General features: G+C 39.6%; 1 protein-coding gene and 1 pseudogene across 4 annotated transcripts; one reads left to right on the plus strand and one right to left on the minus strand.

Annotated features, from left to right (window-relative positions):
• Positions 1-513: 513 nt before the first annotated feature.
• On the minus strand, positions 514-3,460 carry LOC101560920 (annotated as a pseudogene).
• Positions 3,453-6,189, plus strand: Polr2k (RNA polymerase II subunit K). Of its 4 annotated transcripts, XM_023699940.1 has the most exons (5): positions 3,499-3,553; positions 4,069-4,101; positions 4,209-4,278; positions 4,633-4,725; positions 6,106-6,189. In XM_023699940.1, the coding sequence occupies exons 3-5, from the start codon at positions 4,218-4,220 to the stop codon at positions 6,126-6,128; spliced, it is 177 nt and encodes a 58-aa protein (XP_023555708.1). In that variant the 5' UTR covers positions 3,499-3,553; positions 4,069-4,101; positions 4,209-4,217; the 3' UTR covers positions 6,129-6,189. The 4 variants fall into 4 exon arrangements, with proteins under 4 accessions (XP_004640125.1, XP_023555708.1, XP_023555709.1 ...); XM_004640068.3 differs by lacking the exon at positions 4,069-4,101 and having other exon boundaries at positions 3,453-3,553; XM_023699941.1 differs by lacking the exons at positions 3,499-3,553; positions 4,069-4,101 and adding an exon at positions 3,577-3,597.
• Positions 6,190-11,554: the final 5,365 nt, after the last annotated feature.

Genomic DNA, 11,554 nt, shown 5'->3' on the forward strand with positions numbered 1-11,554 from the left:
TTTCAAATGAAATAATACAATGAGACCTTAGCTTGCACAGGCTGAGATGCAAGACTTGGTATAAAAGAGAACTTTCTAAGTTCTTAAGGAAAGGCATCATGCAGGTGACTTATTGTGTCTTAAAATAGTGACAATTCCAAGATTATCGGATCCTATTTTTAAATAAGCAGCATGAAAATACCAAAAAGCAAACCTATGCATAGGTTGCATTAGCCACCGAGAATTTGCTAAACCACTAATCTTAAAGAACATATGGAACATTTTTTTCACAAGACTTGTATCTTTCCAGAACTTTATTCTCCAAAACCAGAGATTACTGAGTCTTCTTACAGAGAAAAAAAAATATAAAACTCACGTTTGGTCTTAACACGTAGAAAAAATGTACAGATTTGATTGCAATGTGCCACTTTTTGGAACAATGAATGGTATAGGAGACAAGTGGGGCTCTTTTAGGTAAAATGATAATTTCTCCTCTGCAGATTCCCTCTTTCATAAACATCTGTAGTTTCAAATCATGGCAAGGGCTGGACTGTGTTTCTTCCACCAAAAGGTCTGCTAGCTGACAGGGACCAGAGAACTGCTGTAGCCCCACATGTCCCTCAGCTCATGCTATAACCTGGCATTTGTCCCCTCCTCCTTCAATACACTCTTCTTCACAGTGCATAACTCCTGCTGGGCCTCACGTTTGATGTCACTGACCACCACTGGGGCAGTCTTCAGGTTTGCCTATAACAACCTCCATTCCTCATCCTCTTCTTTTACCTGCTTTATCACAGGGTCTTTAACTGCCATTCCACCTCTGATTTCTGTTCTTCCAGCTTGACCACATTGTTCCCTAGCTCACTAAAGAGCTGATTATGTAACTTGACAGCCCACGGCTCTTCTACGTGATCTTCCAATTCAAACAGGGTTTCTTTTGTGTCTTTCATCTTTGCATCACTGTTTTCTCTTGCAGTTTTAGGCTGGGTCTGCTTAGCTGTTCTGCTTGATGATCACAGTTCTTCTTCAAGTAAGAATAATATTTTTGTATCAGCTAGCACAGAAATGTGTTTACTGTCACCTTTTGCTTTTAGCAATTTTTTTGAGCTCAGTGCAAGACAGTTCCAGGTGATCTCTCAGTTGAACCTACTTGCAACGTTTCCCAAAGTTCACAGTTCTCTGCTGTCTGCTTCAAGGTACTACTGCTCTCCATATAGCTCTTTTTCTTCTCACCTTCCAGATGAGGCTTCAAGGACCCATTCTCCATCTTCAAGCTTTCCAAGGTAACCATATTCTTCCAAAGTTTTGGTCATCACATTATTGTTACATCGTTGTAGTTCTAGAAACCCATTCAGTTTTCATTTTATTTCAGGTGCGTGATCATGTCCAAAGCTCCTTGTTTTTCTTCCTCAACATTCCCTAAGTTACAGGTAAACTGCTGCTGAATGGTAAACTTAAAGTAGTCCTTTTCTGCCTGGGAATATAGCACAGTGGCAAGGCACTTCTTGGCAGGTATGAGGCTATAAGTTCAACTCCTAGTTTAAAAAAAACAGAAAAGAAAAAAGAAAGAGGCTTTTCTCAAAAATATCTGCTTTTCTGCTCCAGCTTGAGGATTTTCCCTTCTTGGGCACTAGGATCATCATTCTTCACTTGCTCTTATAGAAGATTTATCAATTTCTCATTTTCATGACTTAGCCACTTTGCTGTCTCTCAATGCTGATGCAAGTGTGATTCTAAAATAGTCTTCTCATCTACCCACTTTTCATTCTCAGCTATCAGTTCCTGCTGACCTGATAACTCTTGTAAAGTGGCCTGTAGCTCCTCTATAGTGTTATGGTGATTCTCTTCCATCACCTGTATGTTCTCTGTAAGGGAAAGTAAGGACAGTTCACTTGCACTGTTTGTAGAACTCCCAGTGGTTGAACACTTAAGAATTCTTAAAAGAGTTGGTAGTGGAAGACAGAGCCCAATAAGGGGTAACAGTGGTGATGTGCTCAAAATCTGAGGTGTCTGGTGACAAAGAAGCTTTGGTAACATCAGATGTCAGTAATGTTTTTCTATATTTGTTTAATTTTAAATTTATCAGTTTCACTTGACAGTTTGTTTCAGTTGGGCTTCCAAAGCTTGAGTTATAGATGCTGAGCATCTGCTGTCACCAGTGTGAATCACTGCCCCTTCTGGTAACTGCTTAAAGTAAGTCAGTTTTCCTTTCAAGACTCAGTGTTCTTCTTCTAGATCAGCAATCTCTTTCGGAAAATTCTGTTCTCCTTAAGGGTTCTTATCAAAGGTTTGTGTCTCCGGTGGAGTTGATCTTCCTTCTGAACTTGGGTCTGAAGCATCTGCCCCCTCAGTTCTCAGTGCCCTTCTCTCCCTGTGTTTCTTTAGTTTCTTTGAAACCTCTTGATTTCACTCTCTTTGGCTTTGGTGTCTGCTGGAAGTTCCTGAACTTGAGATTCAAGAAGGGGCTTCTCTCCCCTTATTTCTCTTGCTTGAGTTTTGCAGAAATGGTTCTCAGGTGCTCGGCAGGAGGAAGTTGGATTGGATCCCAATTTCCTAAAGTTGGCAAGACTTCAAGGAACAGGCCTCTCTCTTGAGACAGTTACTGAGAGTTCCTGGGGAATTGGAATGCCTGTCCATTTGGTTGTTGGAACAGCCACTGTTTTGGTTGCTCACACTCAGCCCATTAGGGAAGCAACCGGCTTGGACCACCCCTGAGGCATCCACCTTGCTGCAGCCCACGCAGGTACAGGCAGGCGAGGCAGCTGCCTCCTCCGTTAATTGTAATTGAGAAACTTTGTTTTGTTTGCCCTACTTCTAATGTAACTAAAATATCTGCTGTGAATTTAATAAATGTACCCAATAGATGTAGTTGTCTCAAATTTTGATCACTGAAAGAACACACCTCCATTCAGGTCATTTTGTTCTCCCATGAATGAATACATATATGGGATAGAGGACCTCAGAAGGTTCAAGTTGCCAAAATCCCTTAGGTTTGAGCGGAGTAGATGATGTAGCTGTCCTCACGCCCGGTCTACACTTTACAGAAACACTAAGTGGGAGAAAGGAATGACAGGAGCCTAGGTGAGAAGGGCTGGAAAGCAAAAACAAAACCACGAAATAGGACGCAGCTGCCGTGGGGGGCCCGGCACGTACATTAAAGTTGAAAACATAATGAAGTGTTTTTACACGTGAATTCATCCAGAAAACATTACTTCCTATCAACTTCTTTCGACAGAAATGGAAACCTCCTGCAACTTGCGGAAGTATGACAATGTCTTGTTTTCCTGGGGGGAAACAAGTAATTAGGGGCGAAATAGGCACTTTCAGCGACGGCGAACCTTCTAGAGTTTTCAGCGCGTGCACCACACATTCGCCACCACTGGAGTGAGCGCCTACAACAGAACCGCGCAGATTCGCCGCCTCCGAGCAATCTGAGTTTCCTAGCTCCGGAGGCGGAAGAGGCGGGCGCTTCTTGCGTCATCTGTCGGCGACGGAAGTTGGTCGAGACAGCCTCTTAACGAGGTTCTGTTTAGAAACGCCAGAGTGGGAACCTCTTCGGTGTTGCCCAGATCAGGTATTAATGGCTTGCGATTGGAAAGTAGCGCGCGCAGTGTGTGGGTGAGAGACTGTGTGTTTGGGCCAAAAGTAGATGCTTGAGGTTAAAAATAGCCCAGTAGGATCAGTGTTGGGACAAGGTGGGGTAGAGGCGATGCTCTCACTCTTTTGATTTTTAGTTTAGTCGCGGAGTTATTGCCTTTTCTCCTTCGAGTAGTCTGTACCCCGGCTGAGGGCTGTAGTTCTTTGGCGCAGGGAATATGATTCTTTATTTTTGTATTTTTTACTATCTCGTGGTGAAGTTTTAAGATCGGAACTTCTGTTAAATGATAACACTAGCTTTTCCGGTCAGATCTGAAGCCTTGTAGTAGCGATACTGTACACAGGGGCTTCCCTATGCCTCAGTTTCTTCACCTGTAAAGTTTTATTTCCTGGCCCTATTGTGAAGCGCATAATGAAATAACATGTATAAGGTATTTATTATTTTGTCCACGGTAGATTAAGCGTTTAGTACTTTGTCTTTCGTCCTTTTAGACCGTCCCTAAAGCATGGGGGAGGGGAGAACAGGTAAGAAATTGGGATCTTTTTAGCTTCTCCGTAGAAAAGTGGGACTTGGTTGGTTGTGGGAGGAGCTCCTTTGAGATAGTATTCAGTGTTTGAATCTGTGATTTCAGGCACTAACAATGGACACTCAACAGGACGTTCAACCCCCAAAGCAGCAGCCAATGATATATATCTGTGGAGGTAAGGTTAGCGCTTAAAGTAAGAGCACTTAGGATTTTTAGCAAACAAAAAAGAATTTTTGTTAAGATGTCACTTTTCACCTGGATATATTTATTGCCCACAATTCTTCTCTTTTCTACTTAGTATATTTAGCAGTATAAGCATATTAAGAATATTTAGTATGTGTTACATACACATACATAACTCCCCATCATGACTGTGATCATTATGTACTGTGAATAACACTAAGTTTTTCTTTTTTTAAGGTTGAGTATATTAATGCTTTGGGTTGCTTTGGGTAACAGATATGGTTAAAATGATTTGTCTCTAATGTTTTTCTTTTAGCCATTGAATAAATGTATTTTCTTTTTCTAGAATGTCACACAGAAAATGAAATTAAATCCAGGGATCCAATCAGATGTAGAGAATGTGGATACAGAATAATGTACAAGAAAAGAACTAAAAGATGTATCCTTTTAACTATGCTTTCTAAATATGAAGAGGAAATGCAAAATAATACTGGGCTTGATACAGACTAAGTTTTGGTAAGAACAGTAATAACTTTTGGATTACTTTAGAGACAAACAGGATCACCATTTTTGTAGACCAGTTTCTAGGCTGTAAATAAACACTAATTATTTTGGTTCTCTTAAGTACTTTTTAAGAATGCTGTACTTCATAGAAGTACTCCTTGAGTTTGAGTTTGTGGACAAACTAAATAATACAAGGAGGGGCTGGGGAGATGGCTCAGTGGAACAAGTGCTTCCCTGGCAAGTGCAAGGGCCTGAGTTCAATTCCCAGTTCTACAAAAACAAAACAAAACAAAACAATAATACAAGGAAAAATACAAATTTGTTATACACTGCCTAATGAAAAAAGAAGGTCCTACAAATTAGCCCAAATACAGGAAATAAATTTTTATGTGGTAACAAATTCTTTAAAATCAGCAAGTTAAGGGCTGGCCAGATAGCTCAGCAGACTAAAGTGTCTGCTTAGGAAGGCTAAGGTACCAGGTTTGCTCCCTAGTGTACTGTGCCATGTGCCATGTGCCATATCCCCGGGGCGCAGTTGAGACAGTGATTGGGATTGGGTATGGTGTTGTACCCTGTAATCCCAGTGCTTGGGAGGCTGAGAACAGGAGGATCACTATGAGTCCAGTCTGGGTAGTGAGACCTTATAGACACTACCAAATACATTAAAAAAAAAAAAAAAAAAATCAAGTTATAACCTTTAATATTGCTTTGTTTTTTGATGCATTTTGTATTTGGAAAAGCTTGTTCACCTATTAAATGAAAAATTTTTTAAAGATTATTATCATATTAAATGGTTCTATTTTTTTTGAACACATTACATAAAATAGAAGGCCAGGCATGGTGGCACATGCCTATATCCCAGCACTTCAGAGGCTGATGCAGGAGTATCAGTGCCAAGCTCAAGGCTAGCCTAGGGCCAGGGAGATGGCTCAGTGGAATAAGCTCTTCCCTGGCAAGCGCAAGGGCTTGAGTTCAATCCCCGGTTCCGCCAAAAAAAAAAAAAAAAAAAAGTGCATCTGGGGCTGGGGAGATGGCTCAGAGGAATAAGCACTTCCCTGGCAAGCACAAGGGCCTGAGTTCCATCCCTAGTTTTGCCCCCCCCCCCAAAAAAGAGGAAGAAGTAGTAAAGGCCAGCCTAGGATATAAAGTGAGTTCAAGGCCACCCTGAACAGCACAGTGAAGCCATGTCTCACAAAGACATATACGGATATATAGGCAGGCAAATTAGCTTACTGCAAAGGTAAAGTGACTTGGGAACTTTAAATTTTCTATCATTTTTGTGTATTTTTTGGGGGTCCTTAACTCAGTTTAACAGTGGTGGTTTTTGATGCTCGGTAAAACATGGGAATTCAGAAAAGTGTCTTTGTTGTTACCTGGATTTGCACCTTCAGGAGTCTCATATAGCATTGGATTCAACACACTTAGGAATACAGCTATATACATGATTTCATTTTCAAGACCAGATTGTATTTAGGTATCTAAATATACTTTGTATAAAGAATTTTATTGTTCAATTATATGCCTTGTAATTTAATTTTATCATGTATGTAATGTAACAACAATAAAGGTTAAAATTGTTTTCCCAAACTATACTTTTAATAAAATTTATTAAAAATTATATTCCTGAAGCACTCCAAAGATCTAATTAAATATGTTCCTTAGAAAGTACCAAGTATAAAAAGTGAAGCCATGTTGTTATGTTGAGCTGTAGGGGACTCAGGTCAACAACTTCTGACATTGCCAGTCAAGCGGAAGACCCAATATTATTATGGACTACTGGACTATTGTGGAATATTTTGCTGAGTTCACAAACCTATAATATTTAAATGACGGAACTAAACAAGAGGGATACAGATGAATGACCATTTTGTATCTGTGTATTCAAATTGGTTAGGATAGATATACAGCTATATTCTCTTAATTCAATGAATAGAGGGATTTGTTCTAATAGTGTTTGTAAATAGGATATCATGTCTGCATCTTGTACAACAAATAACCACTAGGAAGACAGTATGCAATGTGTTAATTATTGAAACTGTCCTAATTTAATTTCAAACTGTCTCATTGCTATGTTTCTCAATAAAATTATGCGGGGGGGACTACCATGCTTTGTTGTCGCCTCTAAACATCATAACACCATTTGGCACAAAGTATACCAGTGTACTAGCTGTTATGTAAAGCTATGAAAAATAATAGAAATCAGAAATGAGTAGCTATATGAAGAGATGTAAAACAAGTTGCTTTCTCATATATACAGATACACATCCCCACTTTACTGAAATAAGTCCTATGTAGATTAGTCAAGATAGAGAGGACTAAAAGATGAGAAGGAGTGGGCTGTAGGAAAATAGCAAAGAATGCTGCTGAGATATAGGAAACAGTCATTGTAAAAGCTCTGGGCTATCAGAATGTGAATTCATCTTGTTCCCCTTTTATTTATGTTTTTAATCTTTCATTTGGTACAGGGTCTTGCTACGCAGCCCAGACTCCAGTGAACCTTCTGTATCAACCTGCCCAATGGGATTATAACTGGGATTATAGATGTGCCCCACCATGCCTGGTTTTGGTGGTGGCCAGCTTAGTGCATGGGGCTGGTACACAGCGTGTTGTACCAGGGATCGAACTCAAGTCCTTGCACTTGCCAGGCAGGTGCTTAGTTGAGCTCTCTCCCCAGCCCTTGTTGCCCTTTTAAATGACCCCGTGATAGATTTTGTGAACATTGAGATTGTGGAAAAGATGAGGTTGCAGAGGTGGGCAGAAGCCAGCTAAGTTACGGTGCTGTGTTGGAAAGCAGTTGTGACAGTAGGGTAATGAGGTTTCAAGCTGCTGTGTGAAGATGAGCTGTACAGGGTCCAGTGACAGCAGAGAGAAAAGGAAGGGCCATCTGTAGTAACTAATGCCAGAGATAATAGCCAGGCCAGCGAGTTACTGTGGAAAGATGTAACTCATTTTGAAGATGAGTCAAAAGGGCTCATTGATGAGTTGTACAGCAAAGAGCTCAGTAAACCATATGGACTGTGGTATAAGACTTTGGGTCCAAATAACCCAGACTGCTGCTGCTTACCTGGCCATATGAACCTAGGCCTCTCATGTACATCTTTTTGTTTCTTGAATACAATATTTTCTTTTATGTCTATAAAGACTAGTGATGACTTTCATTTGCCTATGTTGTCTTATTTCCTTCAAGTTGCTTCGTATTGTGCTTGTTTATTCAGTGTAAATATATATGTTATAACAAAATATTAAGCATGACTGAAAAAAATTACAGGGCATATGGAATTGATATTTAAAATGGATTTCTTCCCAGAAAGATTGGCTATCATAAAGAAATCAACAACAAATGTTGGAGAGGCTGTGGGGAAAGGGGAACCCTTCTCCACTGTTGGTGGGAGAGTAGACTGGTGCAACCATTATGGAAATCAGTGTGGAGACTCCTTAGAAAACTAGGACTGGAAATCCCATTCAAGCCTGCTATCCCCCTACTGGGAATTTTCCCGGAGAAACTGAAAGCGTCATATCATAGTGATACATGCGTACCTATGTTTATAGCAGCACAATTTGTGATAGCCAGATCTTGGAAACAACCAAGATGCCCGTCACATGTGGAATGGTTGAAAAAGATGTGGTACTTTTATATAATGGAAAACTACTCAGCTATAAAGAATGATAAACTTGAAGCCTTCATATTTAAGTGGATACCACTTAGAGATATACTTATTAGTGAAATAAACCAGACCCACATTTGTAAATATCGTATTGTCTCCCTAGTATAAGGACTTATAATTCCGTATATGGTTAGGTTTCTAAATTTCTTTGTAAAAATATGTAAATGCTTATTTCTACTTTTATATAATTATTTTTCCTTCGTATTCTGTAAGGACTTAAAGTTCAACATACCAATATCTGATAGAAAATACCTGTTCCAGGATATGCCAAAATGTTTGATATTTCGACAGATAGGGTAAATCAAACTGCATATATTGCAGGTTAATAATTAGCTTCTCTTCTGGAGGGTTAACAACCTAAGTTAGCAGTTCAAAATTGGAGAAAAGGAAGGTCTGCAAGGTCAGCCAACATTTTGGCCCTAGCCTTTCAAGGTCAGTGAAGACTCAGGACATAGGAGAACCTGTACTGTAACAACATGTAACTCAGTTGTGCTCCAAATTTTCTGATCAAGAAGATTATGGAGCTACAGAGGAATGTGTTGGATGATGTAAAGTGAGCCTGGGGAGAGTCACATGGAGAGAAAAAACATGTTCTCAAGCTTTCACAGAGAGCAAATTGGTCAAGCAATGGCTGTGACTCATCCTCATGTCAGACACTGACGAAAAGATGTACAAAGGGTGGTACAGGGCTACAGGATAAATCCTGAGAGTACTTGGCTGACCTTAACAGATACAAAAGTTACATTTCTTGTTATATACGTCTTGCTATATCTTGGTCTTAACCATCCAGCAGAAAAGTATAAAAATGAGGTATATAAAGTAAATCCATATTAATACGATGAGCTGTAAAAGGCTCAAGTCAATAACTTCTGAGGATAACCCACTAATATTATAGACTGCTAGACAGTGTTAGATTGTTTAGTTGAATTCTAACACCTATAGTATTTAGATGCCAATAGAATAGTCACCTCTGACAGGACAAAAAAAAAAAGGATACAAAGGAAAGATCATTTTGTATTTATATATACAAAATAGGATAAATTTACAGCTACTTCCACTTAATTCAGTGAGAAGAAAGAAGTGTACTAACAGTGTTTGGACAGAATATCCTGTCTGCTTCTTGTACTATGGATAACCACTAAGAAGATAACAATGTATTGTATTGATTATCAAAACTGTCCTATTAATCAGCAGTAAAAAAAAAAAAACCTATATAGAACTGTATAAAAAAAAGAAAGCCCCCAAATACATTTTTTAAAAAATGGACCAAATTCTTTTTCTAAGCTCTGTATCTCCAGAATTCTGCCAACTGACTTATGTCCTTAGTAGACAGGTTTATGTTTTCACACAGGTACAGAAGACGTTCAGGATAGAAAACTTTATTTCTAGCAAGTTTTTCAGTACACAAATTCTGGATTAATTTCAGTGTGAATATTTTATTCTACACTCTGGCTTATCTAGTCATATAATCAAATATACTCTTTGAATACAGAGATTGATAAATTTTGAAAAACAAATCCAGGTAACTAACCTCCACTGCCACAGCCAATACCCATCATCCCAAGCTTCCCTCACTAGGACCCGAGCCGCTGCCTGACCCTGAAGCCAGGGTCTCCTGTCATGTGCTCAGCCTGGACTGGTGCAGCACACACACTGCTCTAACTTCTGCATTCAGCAGTTCCTGAGCTTCACCCGTGAGCCTGTGTGCATCAGTACACCAACCAGGCTTGCCACCGCGCAGTGGGGCAACGCTCAGCTGTCTGGCAGGCCACAATTTTCTTTTCACTCACCTGCTGACACACTGTTCTATCGATGGGCTATGAATCAGGATGCTACAAACATCTGTGTACTAGTCTACTGTGAGGCTAGGCCTACTTCTGTTGGATATGTGCCAATGAATGGAATTCTGCATCACTTAATAAATGTTAAGATTAATTAAAAAGTTTTTCCAGTAAATGACAGTGCCAGGCATTGTGAAGAGTTTGATCCTGTTTGTCACAAACACACATTGTTTTAATATTCTCTGAGCTACTTTATCACTGCCATGTGTCTAAAAAGAGTGGATAAATAAAACATTAAACTAAAAAAAAATGGATTTCTTTCTCAGCTAGAAATAAAATGTGAAGTTACAATGGCTGAGTATTTGAGATTTAGGGCATAATTTTGCAAGTCAAGAATAAGGTATATGGGCTGGTGAGATGGCTCAGTGGTCTAAAGCGTCTACTTAGAACAAGCTTAGCAAAGCACAGGGGCCGCGGTTCAATCCCCCAGCACCATATGCCAGCCAGCCCCGCCCCCTGGTGGGCTGAGCTGGCCACACACACACTAAATAAATAAATAAATAAATTTTAAAAAGAATAAGGTATGAAATGACTGCCAGACCTGGAACATGCGTGTGACACAGATTATATAGGATTTAGTAAGGCAATTTAAGACTTATTCTAAAGTTTGAGTCTGTCTCTAAACATGCAAATTTAACATTTTCCAGCATGGGTAATGGAAATGATAATATAATCACAGTCCCCATGGAGTCCAAGAGCAAAAAGATGATAATTTATTGAGCTTTTATGGGCTAGACATTGTACTAGGTGGTTTGTCCATCTGTTTCAACTAGTCTGGAATGTACTTAAAATGGAAACTACAAGTGACCTTGTTCACCTGAATTGTATAGTGTCTTCCTTCACCTTTGTATGTCGTTGCTCAGAACCAACACTTTCAAAATGGAATGCATGAAAGGAAACGGGCTCTTTTGTGAAATGATCTTAAATGAAAGCATTTATCCTTGTTTAAAAGGGAGGGGACAGTAAATACAGGTTGCAGTTCCCGTTCTGAAATTTTGATTATGTTTTCATAGTTAAAGCAGGAATATCTACATAGCAAGAATAAAACATTCTAAGGAAGGACGGTGTCTTAGTTACTCTTCTCTCGTTGCTGGGACAAATACCCGACACTCAAAATGAAGGAAGGAAAGGTTTATTTAGCTCACAGTTACTGGAGGTTTCAGTCCATACTCAGCTGGGTCCAACGCAGAGCAGCACAGAGCAAAAAGCAACCTTACGTGGTGGTGGCAAAGAGCAAGAGCGCAAGGGAGGGGTAGCA

This window comes from Octodon degus, unplaced genomic scaffold (assembly GCF_000260255.1).
Source record: "Octodon degus isolate 3935 unplaced genomic scaffold, OctDeg1.0 scaffold00118, whole genome shotgun sequence".
Classification (NCBI taxonomy): domain Eukaryota; kingdom Metazoa; phylum Chordata; class Mammalia; order Rodentia; family Octodontidae; genus Octodon; species Octodon degus.

What these genes read in the sequence shown, in the direction of transcription:
- Polr2k (XM_023699939.1), top strand. An exon ending in AATGATATATATCTGTGGAG is followed by an intron (nt 4,279 to 4,632) that starts GTAAGGTTAGCG and finishes TTCTTTTTCTAG; the next exon opens with AATGTCACACAGAAAATGAA. An exon ending in CAAGAAAAGAACTAAAAGAT is followed by an intron (nt 4,726 to 6,105) that starts GTATCCTTTTAA and finishes TCAGTTTAACAG; the next exon opens with TGGTGGTTTTTGATGCTCGG.